At 54.8% G+C, this 24,097-nt stretch overlaps 2 protein-coding genes across 3 annotated transcripts in view; one reads left to right on the top strand and one right to left on the bottom strand.

Annotated features, from left to right (window-relative positions):
- The first annotated feature begins 2,378 nt into the window (after window positions 1–2,378).
- On the top strand, window positions 2,379–10,094 carry PIMREG (PICALM interacting mitotic regulator). 2 transcript variants are annotated; one of them, XM_030923978.1, is made up of 6 exons: window positions 2,379–2,412; window positions 2,987–3,315; window positions 5,396–5,691; window positions 7,237–7,332; window positions 7,954–7,998; window positions 8,284–10,094. In XM_030923978.1, exons 2-5 carry the CDS (start codon window positions 3,022–3,024, stop codon window positions 7,982–7,984), a joined length of 717 nt encoding a protein of 238 aa, XP_030779838.1. In that variant the 5' UTR covers window positions 2,379–2,412; window positions 2,987–3,021; the 3' UTR covers window positions 7,985–7,998; window positions 8,284–10,094. The 2 variants fall into 2 exon arrangements, with proteins under 2 accessions (XP_030779838.1, XP_030779837.1); XM_030923977.1 differs by lacking the exon at window positions 7,954–7,998.
- The window catches only part of PITPNM3 (PITPNM family member 3), a 108,986-nt gene continuing 94,071 nt past the window's right edge, over window positions 9,183–24,097 (bottom strand). The window contains exons 15-20 of the mRNA XM_030923976.1: window positions 23,352–23,468; window positions 22,866–23,014; window positions 22,428–22,577; window positions 20,099–20,282; window positions 15,934–16,062; window positions 9,183–13,396 (exon numbers count right to left, since the gene is read on the bottom strand). Coding sequence (XP_030779836.1) covers window positions 13,091–13,396; window positions 15,934–16,062; window positions 20,099–20,282; window positions 22,428–22,577; window positions 22,866–23,014; window positions 23,352–23,468 — 1,035 coding nt within the window. The 3' untranslated portion in view covers window positions 9,183–13,090. The remainder of the gene's footprint in view (window positions 13,397–15,933; window positions 16,063–20,098; window positions 20,283–22,427; window positions 22,578–22,865; window positions 23,015–23,351; window positions 23,469–24,097) is intronic.

Raw genomic sequence — 24,097 nt, 5'->3', positions numbered from 1 at the left:
AGGAATAGGAGAGATTTGTTAAAAGACACAAAGTTACAGCTAAATAGGAGAAATAAGCTTAGTACTCTATAGCACTGTGGGATGACTAGAGTCATCTAGTCCGGATGACTAGAGTGAACAATAATATATAGTTTCAAATAACTAGAAGGAAGATATTAACTGTTCCCAACTCAAAGAAATGATAATGTTTGAGATGATGAATATGCCAGTTACCCAGATCTGATCACACTGCATTATATGTATTAAAACATCACTATGTGCCCCATAAATGTTTAATTATTACTTGTCAATTTTTAAAAACTTTTTTAAAAAAATTACAAAGTAGCTCATACTTACAAAATAATATATGTACAGGTATGTGTATACACACACAAATATAAGCTGATATATATAAAATTACATACATATATGGTTTAAAGAATAATAAAGGCTAGGCAAGGTGGCTCATGCTTGTAATCACAGAACTCTGGGAGGTCAAGGCAGGAGGACTGCTTGAGCCCAGGAGGTTGAGACTGCAGTGAGCCATGATTGTACCACTGCATCTCAGCCTGGACAACAGAGCAATATCCTGTCTAAAAGGAAAAAAATAATAAAGAGGAAAGTAAACATCCATGTGGCCACCACCCAGCCTACAAAATGGAACATTACCTTTGAAGTCTTTTGAGCCCTTTCCTCATTACATCCTCTTCTCCTGTCACCCTTCCAAAAAATGACTACCTATTTTATTTTGATGTTTACAATTCCTTTGCTTTCCGTAATAGCTTTGTCCACAAATGTGTGTGCATATTCCTAAACCATATTGTTTAGTTTTTTGTGTTTGAACTTACATGGTGTCATACTTTATGTTTGTCTGAATATTGCTTTTTTTTAAATCTAGCATTATATTCCCTACATTCACTTTAGTTACACCATCTGGTTACAATTAGCTTATTTTTCAGTACTGTATAATATTCTATAATTTGAATAAAAACAATTTATATGTCTAAAAAAATGCCACCGATAGCCAGGCATGGTGGCTCTTGCCTGTAATCCCAGCACTTTGGAAGGCTGAGGCTGGTGGATTGCCTAAGGTCAGGATTTCGAGACCAGCCTGGCCAACATAGTGAAATCCCATCTCTACTAAAAGTACAAAAAATTAGCAGGGCGTGGTGGCGGGCGCCTGTAATCCCAGCTACTAGGGAGGCTGAGGCAGGAGAATCGCTTGAACCCAGGAGGCGGAGGTTGCAGTGAGCCGAGATCACGCCGCTGCACTCCAGCCTGGGCTACAAGAGCGAAATTCCGTCTCAAAAACAAACAAAGAAATGCCACCGATATATGAATTTGGGCATTACATTTCCAACATGTGAAATTTGAGGGACACATTCACACCATAGCAGAGGGTCAAATAAGTTAATAAACTGCAACACCAGTACCTGTGCATACTAAGGGCCATATACACGTTAATCAATATCGTCATCCTTTCGTTGGAAATCACTGAGGCCAAAGGAGTGGGTGAGACCACCCAGAAACGAAGAGGGCTGAAGACAGACTTTCAAGAATTCATCATCTCAGGCTCTTGTGCGGGAGAGGTAACAAAGAAACCAGCCGGGGGAGTGGGCAGCACTGCTCTGAGGTCGCCGAAAGGAGAAGGATGAGCTTCTATAACGGCTGATTGTGTTTAGATGCTGAGGAGAGGAGAGGCAGGCATTCCGCTGGAGAGAGGGAGGGATGTGTGGGGCAAGGCGGGGACAGGGAGCTGGTGTAGGCGGGAGGAGGGCAGACGGGCACTCTGGTCTATCCCCGCTTCCAGGACGCATTTTCTAGTGGGGGCGGAGCATGGATGGCTAGTATGGGGAACTCAGAGAGGGACAGTGTCTTGTCACAGGAAGGGAGGGTCAGGAGGGAAATGTGAAAGAAAACGTCTCTGGGAACCCAGGGCTCCGCACTGCCAGCCCCTGGCTCCTTCGGACAAAACCACTGAGCAAGAAGGAAAAGCCAGACCCCTTGGCAGGATGGACGGGGTCCCTGCCCACTGCGGGGCCTAGATCCCAGGACCTCCGCCTCCACCCCATGGGTCAGAGAAGCCTCAACCCTGTGCGCGCTCCAGGGAGGGGACCCGGCGTGCGATGCGCGGGGGCTGGGCGGGCAAGAGCGGTGGCGCGGGCGGGACGCTTAATACAAAGCCCGGAGCCACGAGGCTGGCGGCCGGGAGGGGGCCGGAGAGATGAATGGGGACGGCCGGGCCAATCCGAGCGCAGCATTTACAGCCGCGAGAGAGAAAGCCAATCGGATCCCTGGGGCGGGGACGGGGCGGGGACGGAACCAATCAGCTGTGAGGACGGGGCCGGGGGCGGAGCCGCGCAGAGTTTCAAACCGGCTGCGGTGGACCAGGAGCAGCTGTGCTGCGGCTGTGATCCGCGTTGGTGCTGTCCGGTGAGTGCGGGCGGAGCACAACAAATTTCGCTCTTGTTGCCCAGGCTGGGTGCAATGGCGCGATCTCGGCTCAAAACAATTTTTTTGTTCAGAGGGGAGGGCATCAGGTTCGGACACGCACGGCCTGTGGAGGCGTCTGGGTACTACAAGCGTCGGATCAAAATCGGGGCGTCTGGTGGGAAGGCTGGGATCTGCGTGGGGGCGCGTTTGGTCTGGGCGAGCTGGTGAAGGAGACGGTGATGGTGTCCTGGGCCCAGCGCTGAAGCTCGGCTACGGCGTGTCTTGACCCCGCCTCCACTCCTCGCCTGAGCCAGAGAGAGGAAGGAGGTTGGGATAAAAAGACAGCTGTTTTGGAAACTTGAAGTGCGGGACAGCAGAAATGCTGCTGACCCGAGACCCCTCTTCCAGAAAGCATCCTCCTTCCTGCACTCACACTTGCTAACTCGCCCGCTCCCCGCCCGCCCTCGCCACCCCGCTGCATCCCATCTCTTCCCCTGTGTCCAGGGTCTCTGTGGGGCCTGGGAATGGGGATGGGGAATGCCTTGCTGACCTGCTTTTTTACCCTCCTCCCCAGGGTCTAGTGGACAGAGAAGACTCTTGGTCAGGCAAATGGCTTCTCGGTGGCAGAGCATGGGGACCTCTGTGCGCCGGAGATCTCTCCGGCACCAGGAGCAGCTGGAGGACAGCAAGGAGCTGCAGCCTGGGGCCAGCCATCAGGAGACCTCTGCAGGGGCCCTGGGGTCTCTGTGCAGACAGTTCCAAAGGAGGCTGCCCCTGAGAGCCGTCAACCTCAACCTCTGCACAGGCCCCTCCTGGAAGCGCCTGGAAACCCCAGAGCCAGGTCAGCAGGGCCTCCAGGCTGCAGCTCGCTCAGCTAAGAGCGCTTTGGGTGCCATGTCCCAGGTAATACTGACAATACTAATCATCTTTTTTATGGAGTGTTTCCTTGGTGCCAGACAGTTCCTGCCCTCAAAGAGCCTCAAGAATATAGACTCCAAGAAGACAGGGACTTTGGTTAGTTCACTGCTGTTTCCCCAGCACCCCAAATAGTTCCTGGCACATATAGGCACTCAACAAATACTTGAATGAGTTAATGAAAACATGTCTTGGAGGAAACAGATGCTCACAACACCAGGTGATAAGAGCTGTACGTGATAGGAAATTGCAAGCAAGTGGCCAATAGTGAGGGCTCACCAAACACCAACTTAGCTGGTGAAGGCTTCCCAGAGGAGGTGATGCCAGAGTTCACCCAGGGAAGCAAAGGTCAAGGGTATTTAGGGTAGGAGAAATAGTGCAGGTCCAGAGCCCCTCAGGTCCAGGCCTAGAGCTGAGGGAAAGCAAGGTGTACTGCCAACTCAGCCGTGTACCCCTGAGGACAGCCAGAATTGTAGTCTGGGTATGAGCAGAGAACAGAGAGCAAGGTAGAGCAGGGAGAAAGGACATGAAGGAGCTTAGACTCTCCCAGGAATGATCAGGAGTCTGGAGGATTCTAAACAGTGGAAAGTCTGGTCTAATTAGCATATTAGAATTTGACCTTTATCTACGCGATGGAGAAGGGAATAGAAGCAGAGATGCTCCCGATGGAGACTAAGGATCTGGACTTGTAGGGGATAAACTTCAGGAGCTGCTGAGAAGGTCAGTTAGAGGGCATTTGCTGTCAAATGAGAAGTGCTGGCAGCAAGACGTCCTTATATTGGATGTAAGTGTCTATGGGCCCTTCAAGGGATGCATCTTTAAACCCAGAGCTGGAGGTGTAGACGTGTCACTTAGAAAGGACAGAAGCCATTAGGATGAACGGACCTCCAGAGAGAGGACTGGGGGCTGCAGAGGTTTCTCCTCGGTGTCTCATTGGGAATTCTGAAGAGGAGAGAATTCTCCGGAAAGAGGCTGGCTCTTTCTGGACCCTCTGCAGAGAGCTCCCTGAGCCAAACGTTAGTCCTTATTTGGAAGAACTTTTTGATTGTTTTCACCACCCTCAGGGATCAGAGAAATGAAATGAATTTGTCCAAGGTCACATAACTCATCAGATTTAACCTGGGCTTTGCTCCAACCCCTGGGCTCTGGCTTGCCAAGGCAAAGACAGTCGAGCTGATGAAGAAGAGCCTTCACAGCCGTCACCCGGCTGGTGTGAAAGGCCCAAGAGTTGGGGCTTGGTCCTATGTGCAACAAGAAGCCATAGAAGGGTTTTAAGCAGTTGAGTGTCACAGTCAGAACTGCCCTTTAGAAGGATCACTATGGACCACTGTGGAGGGTGGATAGAGTGAGTGACACCCGAGGCAGGAAGACAGGTGCTCTCCTGGTGTGCAGGGGGTGCTGGGCAGGGGAGTCTCCTCTTCCCTGGACCCTCTCCTTCAGTCCTGCGGTCAATCTGTGTCTGGAAAGAGAGTTTGGACTTAGACAAACAGGCTTCAGGCACCAGGGGGGTCCTCCTGCTGCTGACTGCTGCTGTCATATTCAGGAGCTCCGAGCTGGGTCCCTGCCGTGGACTCATTCCACGAGTAGTCAGTCACATCCTTCACCCTGGAGACTAAAATAGCCTGTATTTACAGGACACTTGGTGGGTCTAGGGATCGCTGGTATGGTCTGGAGACCAGGGTAGTTCACCCTTGGGCTTTTTGTTGTTGCTTGTTTGTTTTTGAGACAGGGTCTCACTCAGTCGCCCAGGCTGGAGTGCAGTGGCATGATCTCGGCTCACTACAACCTCCACCTCCCGGGTTCAAGCGATTCTCATGCCTCAGTCACCCAAGTAGCTGGGACTACAGGCACCCACCACTGCGCCCGGCAAATTTTTTTTTTTTTTTTTTTTTTTGTATTTTTAGTAGAGATGGGGTTTTACCATGTTGGCCAGGCTGGTCTCGAACTCCTTACCTCAGGTGATCCACCTGCCTGGCCTCCCAAAGTACTGGGATTATAGGCGTGAGCCACTGTGCCCGGCCTCACTTTTGATTTTGTCTGTGCTAACCTTTCCATTTGCCTGTTCCAGAGAATCCAAGAGTCCTGCCAAAGTGGCACCAAGTGGCTGGTGGAAACGCACGTGAAGGCCAGGAGGCGGAAGAGAGGCGCACAGAAGGGCAGTGGATCCCCAACTCACAGCCTGAACCAGAAGAGCACTCGGCTGTCTGGAGCCGCCCCTGCCCACTCTGCCACAGACCCCTGGGAGAAGGAGCATCACCACCTCTCGGCCCGAATGGGCTCACGTGCCCACCCATTACGGCGGTCAAGGCGGGAGGCTGCCTTCCGGAGCCCCTACTCCTCAACAGAGCCCCTCTGCTCTCCCAGGCAAGTGGGACAGTGCCTCACCCCGGGACTGGTGACCTTTTAGCCTGGGCACAGTCCCTGCTCTCTGACCTCCCAGACCCAGTTGGGCCCCAGGGGATTCTTGGCACCTGTGACTTCCTGGAGCCAGGGGTACCCTGAGCAGTGTCATATCATGTCATAATTATTCTTGCTGTTAAATGTGTGTCCTGCTTTAGCAGATATCCAGTGCGTGTATTTGTTCATTAGAAAATGAGAAAACTGGCCGGGCGTGGTGGCTCACACCTATAATCCCAGCACTTCGGGAGGCTGAGACGGGTGGATCACCTGAGGTCAGGAGTTGGAGACCAGCCTGGCCAACATGGTGAAACCTCATCTCTACTAAAAATACAAAGTTGGCTGGGCGTGGTGGTGCAAGCCTCTAATCCCAGCTCCTTGGGAGGTTGAGGCAGGAGAATTGCTTGAACTCAGGGGGTGGAGGTTGCAGTGAGTCGAGATCGCACCACTGCACTGCACTCCAGCCTGGGTGACAGAGTGAGACTCTGTCTCAAAAAAAAAAAAAAAAAGAAGAAGAACAGAAAACAAAACAACAACTAGATTCCTAAGGATTGTATGTCAACTTTCCAGCTGGGTTCTAGGGGGAAATGGAGTGTGTTAGTTAAGGCTGTATAGTAGCTTTGGGCTATTGAATTTTTTCCCCAAATTTCTTTGAGGGCTAGCATCTTTCTTTAGTCTCATAGGAACCTTGAGCTGTAATTAAGGCAGGCTCTGTTTGTCCCATTGGACAGGTAAGGAAACGGAAGGTCCGGAGGCTTTTGGTGATTAGCACGAGGGCCGTCCCATAGGAAACAGAGGAGTAAAGGCTGGGGTCAGACCATCTGGATGTTCTGCCCCACCGATCAAGCTGGCCTGCCCTGCAGAATCCTCTAGTTCTCAGACAGGCCCAGCAAGTGGCCTGGCTCGGGGGAGAGGGTGAAACTCATCCCAGTCCACAGTCCCTGGCAGCTTCCTATTCCCATCTCGGGGCTCTCAGGGAAGGCTGCCTAGCCACTGCCCGTGTCGTGGCAGGTGGTCACCAGGATGCATATAAGTGACCAGGTGGCTCTTTGCAAACCTGGAAGCTAAAATAAGGCTTGTGTACACTTCAAAAATACTCTCCACATCTGTGTTCTGACCTGGTTCCGCCCCCAGAGCTAGCAGAGGACCTGAGAAAATCCTTCAGGACCTTAGTTTCTCTGTAAAGGAAGAGCTGAGCTTAGCTCTGACACAATCCCACTCACCCAAGCCTCCTAGTGAGCCCACAAGCAAGTTTTGAAGCCACCTGGAGGGCTGAGGCTCCGTTTCCAAGTGGGGACGCTGCAAAATCACTTGCCCATGACCTCGGCCTCGAGGATCTTGATCTTCTTTCTGTTTGTCGCTCTGAGGTCACTTCCTGGAGTGAGGGTCTGGAGTGAAGCCCAGCCCGCCAGGGTCATCTGGGCCCACAGACCAGACCCCGGCACTGGGTTGCAAGGGGCTCCTGCCAGGAGTTTCCAACTAGTCACTGGTGTGGCTTTTTCTTTCGTTCAGCGAATCTGACAGTGACCCAGAGCCTGTGGGGGCAGGAATCCAGCATCTCCAGAAGCTGTCCCAAGAGCTAGAGGAAGCCATTATGGCGGAAGAGAGGTGAGTTGGCTTTCCATACTTCAAAGTGAAGTGGCCGGGAGGGCCCCTCCGGCCATCTTTGTAGGCAGGCGCTGATTCTGCACTGACCTGCTGTGTGACCCTGGCCAGTCTTTGCCCCTCTCTGGGCCTCAGTCTCCCTCATCTCAAACATGAGAAGGGACAAAAACCTGGACTGGGTTGATGGTAAAGGATGCAGCCTGAATGTGTGTGGTCTCCTGGGCCTTGGGCCCCCATGTTTGTCCATCATTTGGAACCTCACATATGGCTGGTTCCTGAAAAACCTGCCCTTCCTCCAGAACTCTCCGTGGCTCCTTTGTGCCCTGCCTGCCTATGGAATAGGGAAAAGCAACCTGACTGCTATGGAGCTCCTGGTCTCTCTGCTCATGGCCCCATCCTAGGGGCAGGGCCTCAGTTGTGGATCTCCCCTAACTTGGGGCTATTTCTCCATTCCACTTGTATAATGGCCATGATGGGCTCTAAGGCTGAGCCCTGCCAGCTCTATGTGTTGGGGGGCCATATTCCTACCATGTTTCCGGGTCTGATCTTGTCTAGCTCAGGCTGGGAGGGGCCCTCTCAGAGCCCACCACATCCAGTGGCATCAATCCCTCCCCTTCTCTCTAGTGGTGACATCGTCTCTCTCATTCATGACTGAGGAAGTGCCTGCAGGTAATGCCCACCTCCCAAGTGTCTTTCTCACTGTCCTCCTCCTCCACCTCATGCATGAGCAAGTTAAAGAAAACCCACAGAGCTGATGGGTACAGCAGAGAAGGTAGGACCCGCTTGCTGCTTGGAGCCAGAGCTGCTAACCTCACGGACCCCATCATTAACAGCATGCTGGGGGCCCCGAGTAGCTACAGCCACCTTCCAGCAGCCCCCACCCCGCAGTCAGCAGAGAAAGGTATCCCTACTTCTCCGACCTTGAGCACAGTGACAAAGGCAGCTGTCTTGCAGGAAACAAGCCCTATCTGACCGCCAAGTCTTCGTACTCAAGGATGTCTATGCTTCCCCATGAGCTTCCCGGAGGAAACCCCCAGGAGTTGTCAGTACCCCCGGGCCACTGCTAACAAGCACCTAACAAGGGGCCCAGAGCCCCCTGCTCCGGCCACATCTGGACCCATCAGTGACTGCCTGCCATAGCCTGAGAGTGTCTTGGGGAGACCTTGCAGAAGGGGAGAATTGTTCCTTCTGCTTTCCCAGGGGACTCTTGAGCTTAGAAACTCATCATACACTTGACCTTGAGCCTTCTATTTGCCTCATCTATAACGTGAAGTGCTAGCCTCAGATGTTTGAGAGCTCTTAGCTGTGTACCCACGTGCCTGGTTTTTGGGGAGTCATCCGCAGAGTCACTCACCCACCGTGTTTCTGGTGCCAAGGCTCTTGGGGGCCCCATTGTCATCCCCGCTTTCCCTACCAGGGACTCGGAGGAAGGCATAGGAGATATTTCCAGGCTTACGACCCTGGGCTCACGGGTACCTATTTATATGCTCAACGCGGAGTACTGTGGGTGTGCCGGGAGGGGGTAGCCCTGTTCAAAAGCAATTTCTGCCGTGTGTAAATTATTTAAGAAACCTGCTTTGTCATTGTATAAGAAACCAGCGTGTGACTTTCCTAGATAACACTGCTTTCTCATAATAAAGACTGTTGGCATTTGACATCTGTTCTATTTCACCGGCCACCTCCAACCTTCCCCGCCCTCCCACACCACTCTGGGCCATAGATCTGTCATTTGTGGTCTGGGGTCTGGCCCTCATCCACCTCTGCTCTGAGCCAGTCTGCCCCCAAAACCCATCCCAGGGAGAACATGTATAAAGGGAAAGGCTTCTCGGCTTAGTTCAGACGCAAACACACCGTAAAGGCAAATAAGGTTTTTATTTAAGTGACAACATTTGAGAGCTAAAAACCAGCTCACATCAAAATCAAGACCAGTTGTAAAAATCTTTTAACTCCATAATGCTGTTTTTATCTTGTTAGAAATCTGATATCTTACATTAGCGTTTCTAACGGATTTTGTACAAGGCAGCCGTAAGGAATATAATAAACCTTTTTCACCACAGAACCGTCTGTCACAGATAATACTGAAAGTTACACACTTGGGAACAGTCAGACCACAGACAGGGTCAGACGGGCTGCCACCGCCAAGTAAACAAATAGAAAAGGCCAGCGGGGTCCGAGGGCGGGGGTCCCTGTGCAGAGTCACCTCCTCTGGCCTGCCCCTCCTTGGGTCACCTGCTTCTCCTTTGCCCTAAAGAGGGTGGAGTCAAATTCGGATTTTCCTCCCAACTGCCTGTTAGTTTCTCAACAAGGAGAGCAGAGCCCAGATCAGGCCTCAGTGCTTGGACTTAACCCTAACTATGATTTTTAAGAAGGTTCCCCCATGCCCGGAAGGAAAGGAAGGAGGGAATGTTACAATAGGTTTCCAGGGCACTTGGCACCCAAACCCCCCCGAGATGGGATTCGGTGGGAAAGGTGGTAGTTTAAGGCGGGGTCAGGGCACCCCTCCCGGGGCTGCACCTGGGCTGGGGGGGAGTGTGAGGATGCAGGGGGCCCACGTGCCTCATGAAAGACTCCAGGACACAGGAATGGGTCCCAAACGGGTAAAAATACAGTTTAAGAACCGTGAACTCCAGCCTCGTCTCTTCCAGAGAGCCCACCGCCGGAAAACTGGAATACTGGGATTCAAACACATTTGTTTGCTGTAGCCCAGCACCCAGACAAGAGGACCATTCATTCCAATGCATGAAAGGAGTCTGTTTTTTTAAAAAGGAAATATTTTACGGAGCTCAAGGGAGCCGTTGAACTCTTTAGGAAAAAACCCACGATGCTGGAAGAGCAGGTCCTGGGCTAAGGACGCACCCTGAACCCTAACAGGGCAAATGATACAGGAGGGTGGCAGGCAGGCCCTCGGTTACGACAGCCGCCGGATTGGGAAGAACAAACATGCCACGCAAGAAACAAGGAGCTTTGGTCAGGCGGGAAGATCTGTTTCCAGCTGCTGCAGAGCAGGCATACCAGAAGCTAGAAGGACTTTCTAGAAAACAGCTGGATTGGGGGGGGTCACACAACTACTCAAGGAGACGCAGCGGCACCCGCTCCCGAGAACAACACAACTTGGTTCTTTCTCCAACTTAACTGGACGGACAAAACTGAAGAAACCGCTAGTACAGAAAGTGCATATGCATTACACAGTTGCCGTGAAAGCAGTACTGAAACATACGTTGTCTCGCCACTAAACAGAACCACATCTACACACATTCACACACACCAACTACAGCTTCAGTTGTTGTGTTCACAGTCTCTCACTGTACACCATCAGCATCTCCTGTGTGCATCGTCAGCCAAAGCCCCGATCTTCCTACCTGCTTGCTGCCTGGACCCAGAGCTGCTTCCAAAACCCCTCCTGCTGGGTCCTGTGTCCCAGCTCTGACCCCAGAGCCACAGAACCCTGGTCACACTGACTTCAAATTCCCCAGGGATCCTGGCTCATGCACTTTCTCTCTCTCTGTCTTCCTCTCTCTCTGTCTTTCTTTCTCTGTCTTCTTTTCTCTTTCTCTCTCTCTGTCTTCCTCTCTCTCTATGCCTTCCTTTCTCTGTCTTCCTTTCTCTCTCTCTCTCTTTCTCTCTCCCTCTCTCGCCTAGCCTGGGGTTCTCAGGGAAGAGGGAATCTAACTGGGAGAAAAGTACCTCATACTAATTATTTTATCATTTCGGCTTAATTAGTGCCTTCTGCAAAAAGGAAATGGTAGAGTTTTCAAGAATCAGACTACATCTGCCCAAGTTTAAATCAGGATATTTTTGGGAAGGATTAGGGTTGAGGTGGTTATGCCATATGAGCTGGTGCCTTTGGAAAGCCAAGAACTGTGAAATGTTAACGGGGGGATGGGCACCTGTGAACCGCCAGGAGACAGGACCATAGAGGAGGCTGAGGCTGAGGCTGAGCCTGATCCGCACTCCTCCCCATAGACTCGCCAGCAGCCCTGGGCTTGAGTGCAGGATGCGGCACTGGAAGTAGAGCAGAAGAGCTGGCAGACTGAAGACACATTTCTAGGGGAGAGAGCAGGGATGGGGGCTATGAGCCCAGACCCCTCCAGCCCCAGGAGGGCACCCAATTTGCCAGGCAATTCACAATGGTGGTGTCAGCCGCCCCCGTCAGCAGCGTCATGGGCTGCCTGGGAGCCGCGAGAGGTAGACATTGAGCAGAAGCGACACTGAGCTGACACAGGTGCCTGCTGTGTATACAGACGTCTGGGCCCTGGGGCAGCCTGGCTGAAACTGCTGGGACCGGCCTCAGTGGCAGCCCATGGGGGCTCAGCAGCCACCTGGACAGCCCCACACAGCAGGTGTGGGCCTGGGCTAGGGAGTCGGGGTTTTCCAGGATGCAGGAAACTGATGCCCAGGCCAAGGTTCAGCAGCAGGAGGGCCTGAGCAGGCTTTAGGGGCCCCAGAAGGGCCAAGTCCTGCCAACCTCAGGGCACTACCCAGGAGGAGGTTATGGGCACAAACTGAGCAGCAGGGGAAAGGGAAGAGAATACAACAGTTGGAGCCAAACTTCCAGGAACCCCTAGAACCCTGGAATCTCAGCTCTATGCCTCCAGGAGCCAAAAAAGACAAAAGGGTCCTGGCAGAGCCGGGGTTATGGGGAGCCAGATCAGTAACCTTTTGGCAGGAGATGGCGGTGGGCTGTCCCTGGGACACCCGGTTTGAGCATCAGTGCAAGGCAAACCAGCTGCGCCTCTCCGTGGAGCAGGGATCCCTTCCCAGCCCACCCAGAGAGGCTCCTTTAAGAGCCCCTCCTTTCCAGCCCACCCAGACCCCCTCTCGCAGGCTGTGTGAAAGGTATGGGTCACAGGACACGCAGAGGGACCGTTAGGCCTGAAAAGCCTCAATGGGCCAAACTGCAGGACATCTTGCGAGTCAAAGACTCACACCAATTTCAGCTAGGAGGACTTCTCCAATAACAGAAGGAAGACGGGGCCCAGAGAGGGCAAGTAACCAGCTCAGGGGCTCACAGCCAGCCCGGCTGAGCCAGAGCCCAAGGCTGCAGCCTCCCAAGGGAGGGCATGAGGCAGGGCTCCGGGAAGAGGAACCCCTGGCCTCCAGGGCCACAGGGAAATGGTGAGGACACTGAGGACAAGGGGGGATTGGGGGCAATGGACAGCTGCAGGACAGACCGTCAGCACCAGACCCCACCCCCCGAGGGCTGTGGACAGAGACAGGGGATGTGCTCTCATGCCCAGAAAGTGGCCATCTTGCCATAAGAGCGCCAACCCCAAAACGGTGATTCAGGACCACAGGGAGGGCGGGCACAAATGCCACTCACGCCTCCACAAGACAGTCGAGAGGCTGTGCCTGCCAGCGGCGTTTGCTCCCGAGGCTGGGGCTGCCCCCTTGAGGGGCTGCCTAGCTCGCTGGGAAGCCTGGGGACGCAGGAGGGTGGTCGACTTTGCCCAAACGCTCCAGCTCCGGGCAAGCCTGCCCCCAGGATGACACAAACATGAACCCTGACTTGGGCTTGCAGTCGCAGGCACGTGGGAGGCAGCAGCGGCTGCACCGAGACCCCCGGATCTCACCTTGTCGCAGCTCAGGGAGCCCCCCCACCGGGGTCGGGCAGGATCCCTCCCCGCTCCGGTGGGACACTGCTGGACAGACACGGGAGGGAAAAAGCAGGAAAACGCCTGTGTCGGGGAGAGGGCAGCCCCCTCCCGTCCCTGCAGGCAGCCTGGTTGGGCCCCCCACCCCTGCTCTGAGCACAGCCCACCCCTCAGGGCACCGACTCGAACTTGGGGGGCCCACGTGCCCAGCTGAGCGCGGGCAGCGGCCGCTCGTGGTCCTTGTCGGACTCGGGCTGGCTCTGGGCCCGCTCGGGCTTGGGGTTGACGGCGGGCGGGTCCGGCTGCTGCACGGACATGGTTCTGCGCAGGTGGTTGCGCTTCCGCAGGAACTCCGGCTGCGCGTGCAGCCCGAAGCTGCCCTTGCGCAGGATCATGCGCGAGTTGTTCTTCTTTGGGCGTGAGCGGTGGCTGGCCTCCAGCGCGGCCAGGTGTGCAGCGTAGCCCTCGCTCAGGAACTGCGGAGGGCAGGGCAGGGCAGGGCAGGGCAGGGCAGGGGAAGAGGGGAGGGGAGGGGGAAGAGAAGAAGGGAGGGGGAAGAGGGGAGGGGAGGGGGAAGAGGGGAGGGGGGGAAGAGGGGAAGGGAAAGGAGGGGAAAGGGGGGAAGAGGGGAGGGAGGGAAGGGGGAAGAGGGAAGGGGAGGGGAAAGGGAAAGGAGGGGGAAAGAGGAGGGGGAAGAGGGGAGGGGATGGGGAAGAGGGGAGGAGAGAAGAGTGAGGGAAGGGGAGGGAAGAGGAGGGGAGGAGGAAGAACGGAGAAGGAGGGGGAAGAGGGGAGCAGAACAGCGGGGAGAGGGGAGTCGTAGGGGGAAGAAAGGAGGTTGAGCGAGGGGGAAGCGAGAAGGAGGGGAAGAAAGGTGAGGGAGGGGGGACAGAGGGGAGGGGAGGGGAAATGGGGAGTTCTCGAGGAGGAGAGGATTAGATGGGAGGGGAGAAGAGGTGAGGGGAGAAGGGTTGAGGGGGGAGGCGAAGGAGGGGAGGGGGAAGAGGGGAGGAGGAAAAGGGGAAGGGAGAGGAAGGGGAAAGGGGAGGGGAGGGAGGAAGAGGGGAGGGGAGGGAGGAGAGGGGAGGGGAGATAAGGGGAGGGGAGAAGAGGTGAGAGGAGGGGAGGAGAAGGAGGGGAGGGAGAAGAGGGGAGGGGGAAGAAGGGAGGGGGAAGAAGGGAGGGGGAAGAAGGGAGGGGAGAGGAGGGGACAGGAGGGGACAGGCGTCAGGTGGAGGGGTGGGGCAGGCCCCTGATCCTGATCCTGTCCCCATCATTTCCCAGGAACACTGGATGGAGGCACCTCCAGCTTCTCCGAGGAAGCCCGGGGAAGCCGGGAGCTCTTTAGTGTTCCAGAGTCCCCATCCCGCTTTGGACAACCATGCATCTCTACCTGTACCCGTGGGTCACACCAGAGTTCTCTGGATTTTCATTCCTGTTTTATTTTAATTAATTTATTAATTTATTAATTTATTTATTTGAGACAGGGTCTCACTGTGTTGCCCAGGCTAGAGTGCAGTAGCCCAGTCTCAGCTCACTGCAGTCTCAACCTCGCCAGCTCAAGCAATCCTCCAGCCTCAGCCTCCCAAGTGACTGGGACCACGGGTACATGCCACCACGCCCAGCTCATTTTTAAAATTTTTTGTAGAAACAGCATCTTGCCGTGTTGCCAGGGCTGGCCTTGAACCCTGGGCTCAAGCAATCCTGCGTATCAAAGCACTGGGATTACAGGCATGAGCCAGGGCACTTGGCCTATGGGTTTTTGAGGGTGGGGGAGCACCCATCCTTGTCACTTGGCTCACTAGAATCCTGCAACGTCCCTCCCATCATGCGGCCTCTCCATGCCTCTTGTCATTTTTCTGAGCCCTGCGGCTGCCCTCCTTGCCAGTCCTTTCGGCTGTGCCCAGAACCTTGCTACTCCATATGTGGTTCATGGACTCTGGCAGCATCAACACCACCTAGCCCCTTGTTAGGCAGAACCTCAGGCCCTCTCCCCGCCCCTAGGCCTATGGAATCAGAATATGCATGTCAACGAGATCTCCAAGTGATGCCTGTGCACTTTAGAGTTTGAGAAGCGGGTCCTGAGTTCCCAACTTGGAAATGCCACCATCTCCTGACCCTCTACCCGCGCGTGTCACTCTTAGGCACTGCACACTTGATATGCCCCAGAGGGAGGTCACCTCCTTCCCTTCCACCTGCTGTGCGATTCCAGTAGCGGCACCTCCTACGTGGTCACCCAAGCCACAGACCAAGGCGCTGTCCTCCGCCTTCCCTTTCTCTCATCCTGCACATCCGTCTGGGCATTACCAAACCCAATCCATCTCCTACCCAAAAATGCCTCTCAGACCCTCCACTTTCTCTTCAGCTCCCTCTCGGTTTTTCTTTCCTTCCTCTGAACCACCTTCCACCTGCAGCCTGAGGGAGCTTCCTGAATCACATACCTGCTCATCCCACTCTCGCAGACTCCCCACACAGGCCACTGTGGCTGCACTGACCATTCCATCCCCCTCTCTCCCCTCCCGGCTCATGTCCCACGCAGCCAAGCGGAGTCACTGGCAGTTCCCAGAATATACATGTTCTTTGTCACCTCCTGACCTTGGCTTTTGCTGCTGCCTCTGCCACAAATACTCTTCTCAGTCTCAGGCCCTTCCTGGACCATTCCTTCAAATTCCAGAAACCCAACCTTGCCCTGGAGTCTGGGTCCCTCTCCAGGGCCCCGCAATTCCCTGTGCCCCCCATCATACATCATGGCACTTGCTACACTCCACTGTCACCAAATGCACATGTGCCATCTCCCCACTACCCTGAAGTTCATTGCATCCAACTCCACTTGGGATTCTCTCCCTGCACCCAACACAGGCCCTGGCCCAAGGCAGGCACCCCGAAGTGTTTGTTGAATAAATGAATGAGCCAATGTGGGAATGAACAAATGAACGAATGAAGTACCCACTCTCTCCATCCCTTTCCCTGACCTCCCTCACAACTCCCCGCCTCCAGCCCCGCCTCCACCCACCTGGCACTGGGTTTGGTACTTTTTGGTGGACCTGCCCACGATGAAGATCTGGGAGGCAGGCAGGCCCAGCACGCTGTACACAGAGATGTCCTTTGTGGAGCCGTAGGCCGCACTGATTTTGATGAAGCACTGAAACACAGGGCAGGCACGGAGGGAGAGTGAGGCCAGCCTACCCCCTGGAAAGCCTTCCCAGGTCAACCCCAGGGAGCCCCCGCTTGGGGACCCTCTATGGGCACTCTGGTAGACTCCAAGCCATGGGGCCACCCTGTGTCAGGAATGAACCCCCAGAGTGGCTGCCCCTCCCTGCACTCCAGGCCCATCCCAGGACTCTGCCCAGTAAACAGTCGTGACCACACCATTTACCGGCCCTGCCTCCAGCAGCACGCTCAGGTTAAGTAATGATGAAGCCAAACGTTCCTTTGTGGATAAGGAAATTGAGTTCCAGGTTTCTGGCTCACAGGGCCAAGACTGGAGGCCAGTTCTACCTGGCTTCTGATCCTGTACCGTCCACACCACTCCACGCTGCAGCTTGCCGTGCGCCCACTGCCTCTCGCGGGCTGGTGTAATGACTGCCCACCGCCCCGCCCCCCAAATCCCCAATTCAATTCAGAGAACTGCACAAGGTCTGCCTTGCTCCAGGGCACTTCCAGACCATCACCCTTCCCTCCTCTCCCGGGAATAAACCGGATCAACCTGTGAGGTGCTCGCCACCCAGCTGCCCCTCACTGTGTGCCTCCTGTCCCTGTCATCCTCTTTTTCTCCCACTCATGCTCCTCTGAAGCCACTGGAGACTTTGGTCCTGGGTCACAGCTTTCCTTCCTCCCAATCCCCACCATCGCTGGAATGAGCCACAGTCAGAGTGACGTGAGGGATCTACCACCTCCCACCCCGCCTCGCAACTTTGCACCTTCTTTCACGTCAGTGGCCGTCACTTCTGGGACCGAACTCAGAACCTGCCCCTCTAACTGTGAACTTCCACAAGTCCGCTGCGCCCAGGGTTTCTGCCCCGTCCCTGCCACTTCTCCGCCAGCCCCCACCTGGCTGCTCTCAGCCTCACCGACACTTGTGCTTTCTGCACCAGCCCTGCTGCCTCACCCCTTCCTCATCCTGCCTGAGTGACATAGGGAACCCCTTCCTCATCCTGCCTGAGTGACCCGCAGCATCCCTATGTCCTCTGCCTCCACTGAAGATTCTCTCACCTCTTCATCCTCCTCCCACACCCGCCCAGTCAAATCTCAGCCCTGGAAATTGTCCACTATCCACCTTGTGTATTTGTATACGCTGCCCACTAAGAGCTGCTAAAGAAACACTGAGCCACGCAGCTCTCACCCTCCATCTTCTTCCTGTCCTTCCCTGAGCCCTACCCCGTCCTGCAGGTGGCTGCCTTCGATGCTGGACCAAGGAGAGGGCTTCCTCAGCCCGCTGCCCCTCACCTCAGTGGTTGGTGTATTCCCAGCTGGCTCAGAGGGTGGAGCAGCCCCTCTGCGTCTGGCCCTTCCACCTTCTCATTCACCTGAGATCACTCCTATAACCTGGATCCTCTAGCTCTGTGGACCCTGCCTGCCTGCCTCATGACCCTCCCAGCTGACACCTACCTTCTCTGCTCCTCTCCCAACTACTTTTGCCCCCTTATCCTTCCGAATTGTCTTTTCCTCACAAGGTCATCTGGTGGCCAATCTCTGTCTAGTGGACAGTTCTCAGCATCCCACACCCTTGGCAAGAGGGGCACTATCTCCTTGAACCCCTCTCCTCCCGATAACTGTAGCCTCTCTCTCCTGGCACTCCTCCCCCTCACTCTCCTCCTGGTTCCTCAGCCGCCCCTTGTGCTGCTCTCAGGGGCCCAGCACAGCCTCTTCTCCTGCCTTGCCTCCCCTCTTGTGGCTCCGCTGATCCGTCCTCTGCGTCTGCTTCCCAGTCTCCACCTGCAGCCCAGACCTACCCTAAGCCATATCAGGTCCCATGGCCGTATCAGCCTTGACGTGTCCACAGCTGAGCTCATCTCCCTCCAGCCTGGTCCTCCTCTCGTGTCCCCTCTCATTCACTCACTCATTCATTGATTAATTCTACCAACATTTATTGAGTCCCTACAACACAGCATCATCATCCCCAATCCAGAAGCTATATTGGTGAGCAGAACGGACAGGCTCTGCCTCCATGGAGACCTTGGTCAGGTGTGTAGCACCTGGATCCCTCCTGGTCACCCAGCACGGGCATCTTAGAACTCCTCACTCTCTGCGTCCAGCCATCCCTGAGTCCTGACTATTCCACCTCCTAATCCTGTCCATGCTTTTCTCTCCATCCCGTGCTCATCATCGCCTGGATTATGGTCTTCCTGTGTTTTGCCTGGGCAACAGCCCCCTAACTGGCCTCCCTGCCTCTGGTTTCTCCTGCCAGTCTGTTCTCCACACAGCCACCAATGGGATCTTCATACATGCCAAATTAGACAGTACCACTTCCCTGCTTTAAACTCTTCCATGGCTCTCCATGGTCCTCAGCAGAGAATTTGTGATCTTGGCCTGGTTTCCAGGGTTTTCAAGATCTGCCAAGTTTGGGCCCCTGATGACCTCTGAGGGCTCAGTTCCCACTTGCCCTGGGTCTAACCCTGCCTGCACTTACCCCAAGCCTGGATGCCCGCAGCTCTGAGAACGTCCCAAGCTCTCTCCAAGCCTCCAAGCCTTTGCACATGCCGTTTCACTGTCTACCTGCCAAAAACTCATGCTTCAAGACTCAGCTCAAAAGTTACCACCCTCAAGGCCGGGCGCGGTGGCTCAAGCCTGTAATCCCAGCACTTTGGGAGGCCGAGACAGGCGGATCACGAGGTCAGGAGATCGAGACCATCCTGGCTAACATGGTGAAACCCCGTCTCTACTAAAAAATGCAAAAAACTAGCCGGGCGAGGTGGCGGGCGCCTGTAGTCCCAGCTACTCGGGAGGCTGAGGCAGGAGAATGGCGTAAACCTGGGAGGCGGAGCTTGCAGTGAGCTGAGATCCGGCCACTGCACTCCACTCCAGCCTGGGTGGCAGAGCGAGACTCCGTCTCAAAAAAAAAAAAAAAAAAAAAAAAAAAAAAAAAAAAAAAGTTACCACCCTCTTAGCAGCCTTCCCTGCCCTCCCTGGACAAACTGAAGTCCTTTCTCCTCTGTTTGCTAAAAGGGCCTTTTTCAACCACACACCAGTAGTTGTCAATTGACATGTCCTTCCTCCTCTAGATCAGGGATTTGCAGACTTTTTCTTTGAAAGGCCAGATAGTAACTATCTCAGGCTTTGCACTGTGTCACCACTACTCAATTCTGCTGTTGTACTGCAAAAGCAATCATAGACAATACGTACACAGATGAGCTTGGCTGTGTTCCAATCAAACGTTTTTTATTTAGAGACATTGAAATTCATGTAATTTTCATGTCATGAAATATCATTCCTTTGATTATTCTCTCCATCCACTTGAAAGTGTAAAAACCATCCTTAGCTGACCAGTCACAACAAAACAGGCTGTGGGCTGGGTTTGGTCATTATATGTCAACACCTGCTCTGCTCTAGGTCAGGGATCCTTGATTTATTCTTCTGTGCATCAGAATCCCCTGGAGGGCTTGTGAAAAGGTTCCTGAGCCCCTCCCCAGAGTTTCTGATTGAGTAGGTCTAAGAGGGTAGGGGGGCGAGGCGGTGCAGAGAATTTGCACTTCTCCCGAGTTCCCTGGTGCTGCTAGTGGGAACCACAGCTTTGGTCATGGAAAGCACATCCGGGTCACGGAAAGCACATCCGGGTCACGGAAAGCACATCTGGGTCACGGAAAGCACATCCTCTGCCCCTCTGGTTCTGTTTGTCTCTGTGCAGCCCCAACAAGCACAGACTAAGGAACACAATCACCACTTAAATGTCTACTGGATGAATGGCCAGATGTAGAGACAAGAGTCAGAAGATAAAGGACGAAAGTCTGACTCAGATCTAGGGCAAGTCACTGCACCCTCACCTTTCTCCTCTGTCAATGACGAGACTAATAACCTACCTCACAGGGCTGCTAGAGGACCCACCAGATCCACGGGAATGGGATTTGTAGACTGCACATCATGAGGCCCCACCCCAGGGGAAGGAGGCGGGGAGTGGTGAAGAGGAGGGTCGGGCTCTCAAGTTGTGGAGGCCCCGCCCCTGCCCCGAGCTGGCCACTCACCTCCTGCATGAGGTTGCGCAGGAAGATGGCCTTCTGCCGCAGCGGGTCGTGCACCAGCCCGTCCGAGAAGAAGATCATGCCCTGTGGGAAGTTGTGCTGGGACAGCCACGACACCACCCGCTGCTTCTGCATGTCCGGCCGCCCCGTGATGTAAAGGATCATGTAGCCCAGGTCCTGCCAGTGCCTGGCGAGACGGCATTAGAAGGGTCCAGCCCTGCCCAGTGCAGGTCACCCGATGCCCAGAAGCCTGCCCTGCCCATAGCTGCCCTCCTGAGACGTCAGAGGGACGAGTCTGAGGCGTGCTAGGGAGAACAAGCGGGATCCCGAATCCCCTCTCCTGGTTGAGCCCTGGACATCTGCCCTGGATGGCCTCCAGGTGCTGCAGGCCAACATCCAAACTCATCTCCTCACCCCTGACCCCTCTGCTCACAGCCGCTTCAGAGCCAGAGACAGGCACCTTTCATTCCCCTCTGTTCCCTGTGCCTCCCTCCCTCCTCCTCCAGGAAGAAAGCCTTTCCATTTCACCAGGCCAGACTCTTTGACACCCCCATCCTCCAGCCCTCTCAGTTAAGCCCTGCTTCTCATCCTTAGCCCGGGCCCCATCTCTCTCCTGGGCCATTACAAAAGCCTCCTGGTCAGCCTCTTTCCCTGCACCCCCGCTCCTACCCATATCTAACCTGAGCCCTGTAACCCTGGGCAGATTACTCAACCCTCCCCAACCTCCCAGGGTTTCAGTTTCCCCCTCTGTAAAACGGGCATAATAATATGAACTACCCCATAAGGTTGTCCTAAAGACGAAAGGAATTAATCCCAAACATGCATAGCAAGGTGGTGTGCTTGGTGTGGCTGGCTTTATTATTATCCTCCACAGTGTTTCCATGGTGATTTCTGTACATCACAAATCTAACCCCAGCACTCCTTTGCCAAACAGCATCTCCAGCTCCCCAGCACCCTGAGGTAGAGCCTCAAGGTCTCTCTCTGCCTCTGTGGCCATGCCCCTGCTCTGACCTTGCATATGGGATCCCCCCAGCCCACCCAGAGCTGCTTTGCTGCCGCTGGACAAGCCCTCGGCTTTTCTGCTACATAGCTCTCCCCTAGACAGCCCTCATGGCTCCATCTCCTGATATTCACATCTTCCATCTTTCAAGACCCCCCTTCCTCCAGGAAGCCTTCCCTGCTTCCCAAGCAGAATCAGCCTCTTTCCTCTGTGCTCTCATAGCACAGTGGGATAGCTCTCTTGGCTGGCTTCACGCAGAATCCTGGCTGCAAGATGTCAGATAAGCCCAGACCTGGCTGGACACCTTTATGGCACCTGCCACCAGAACTGGCTAACAGAGATAGGGAGTTCTAAACCTGGGTGATGGTCTGAGGGATCTGGGGATGCTTTACACTAATGCAGGGGTACAGGGATCACCTCAGGGATTCTGGTTAGTTCTGATGTGGGGCCCAGTGATATGTTTACGAAAAGGGGAGTTTCTGATGACTGTCGAGGTTTGGTCAGCACCCTGTGGCCCCTGGAGCCCATGGAAGGCAGTGGGAGGACCACGGACCCCCAGAGAGGAAGGACCACAGCCTCCCCTTTCCTGCAGTGGGAGGGGGACCGTGATGCTGGAGGGATTTGTTGTAAGGGCAACAAACGACCTAGCCCTACAATGGGAAGGTTGGTCCCCTGAAATGGGCGTGAGCCTGACTAGGCCTGTTCCTACGGAGCTGCTGGGCATTCTGAGGGCAGCGGTCTCCCGGGAGCCCAGGAGCCAGGTCCGTTTTCTCTCCCCAAAGCCATCACTGTTACTGGGGTGAGGCAGGGCAGTCTCCGGCCCCTAAGAACTTCCAGTGCCTGGCATCTGTCCTACTCTTGAGGTTCTGATCAGTTGGAGTCCTGGGTTACACTTTCTCATGCCTGTGACTCATTTTCCCCACCAGACTCTGAGTTTCCTCCAACCTAAGAGATCACTCTGCATCAGTGCCCAGCACACAGCCTGGCCACAGTGGTCCTCAGAAAGTGATGGATGCGTGCATGAGTGGAGGGAGGGAGGCAGGGAGAGAAGGAAGGAGGGAGAGAGGGAGGAAGGAAGGAATTGGGAGGGGGAAGAAGGAAGTGAGAGAGGGAGAGAGGAAGAAACAGACAAGCTGAGGTCTAGAAAGCAGGAGAAATTTTCCCAAGGACACTCAATAAATTACTATTGGAGGTAAAGCCAGGGTTTCTCAGCTCGCAGCCCCAGAGACCAACAGAAGTCCTAGAGCAAATCAGAAAAACAACATATCTCCCCCAGGGCTGCTGGCTCCTGCCCCCTAGGGAGACATATCCCTCGTGGAAGGTGGCACTCACCGGACAACGTCCACTGCACCCGGCCGGACCTTGGGGTCGCTTCCCATGATAGACACGCTGGCCGCAAAGGACCCGTCAATGCTGAACACGACGCACTCCATGCCCCGGGGCAACACCGTGAGGTAGCTCATGGCACAGGTCTGGTCGCCCCTGAAAGAAACCTGCCTGTGGTCAGCCGTGAGGTCAGGGTCAGACGTTAGCCAGAAGCCAGAGGTCAGCCTGTAGCTGCAGTCAGAGCTCAGTCTGGGTCAAGGTCAGAGAGCACCTGGGTGGCATCTCCTGATGCCACGGCTGGTGACCTTTCCCATCCACTTCTGTCCATGCAGACAGAGATGGGGGCCCAAAAAGAACCCCAAAGACCCCAAATTCTAGACAGGCCTGGCTGGAAGGGACATGCAAATGAGAGAACCCCCCCTGAGAACGGCCCCTGGGTCTTACCTGACGACCATCTTCACAGGATAGACGCCGACCCCCAGGCGCCGGGGCCGCGGCACGTTGTATGTGATTCGACCGCTACTGTTGGTGATCTCTGTGTCCAGGTGTACCCAGCGGCCTGAGGACGGCTCTGCCATTACCATGATATCCACCTGTGGCAATGAAGGGGGTCAGGGGATTCCCTGAAGGCTGAGGGGCTACAGGCTTGGCAGAGGGGCTGGGCAGGGGAAATCTGGGCTGAGGTCCCTGCCTGACATTCCCCGGCTCCTGCCACCCTGGCTCCTCATTCATCCTTGGATACTCTGAGCCCATCCTTTCCTCCTTGCTTGCCCTTCCCGGCCTGCCCAAGCAGGTGAGTGACTCCTGGCCCTGTGCTTCCACCCCAGGTAGCTCGGCCCTCCTGACACCCTCACCCCATACGCCATGTGGCTCCATGAGGCACCTGGTGCAGGGGGACTGGCTGAGGAGGGGAGGCCCAGCCCCGGGTACCTTCTCTCCAGTCAGAGCCACCATGTCGAGGGGACCGTACATGAACCGCCCCACCAGGACCTGGGGGCCATCTTCAGCAGCAATCACATCGTTGGCCCGGTGATTAGCCGTGACATTCTGGAAGGACAGAAAGAAGCTGGCTCAGTCCTTGCAAGGGAGGCTCAACCTTGCTTTATCATTGCAGTGTGCCTCAGACTGGCTGGAGGCATATCAGCCTGCTGAATCGTGTCTCCCTACTAACTTCTGCTAGAGTTTCAGAGATGTGTTCCCAGGGAATGTGGGAGAAAAACAGACCGTGAGTCCCCCAAACGCTGTCTGACATGAGTCCCCCAAAGGCGCACAGGGCTTCCTGCCATTGTACGTTCTCTGCTTTTGTTTTTTTGTTTGTTTTGTTTTGTTTTTTGTTTTTTTGTGTTTTTGAGACGGAGTTTTGCTCTTGTCGCCCAGGCTGGAGTGCAATGGCGCGATCTCGGCTCACCGCAACCTCCGCCTCCCGGGTTCAGGCAATTCTCCCGCCTCAGCCTCCCAAGTAGCTGGGATTGCAGGCGTGTGCCTCCACGCCTGACTAATTTCATATTTCTAATAGAGACAGGGTTTCTCCATGTTGATCAGGCTGGTCTCGAACTCCCGACCTCAGGTGATCTACCTGCCTCGGCCTCCCACAGTGCTGGGATTATAGGTGTGAGCCACCGTGCCCGGCCTGTTCTCTGCTTTTGACTCTGCTTGGCCCTGAGGGGACAACTGGC

The sequence above is a fragment of the Rhinopithecus roxellana genome, chromosome 19, assembly GCF_007565055.1.
Source record: "Rhinopithecus roxellana isolate Shanxi Qingling chromosome 19, ASM756505v1, whole genome shotgun sequence".
Taxonomy (NCBI): domain Eukaryota; kingdom Metazoa; phylum Chordata; class Mammalia; order Primates; family Cercopithecidae; genus Rhinopithecus; species Rhinopithecus roxellana.
This window is presented reverse-complemented; position numbering and strand designations above follow the sequence as displayed.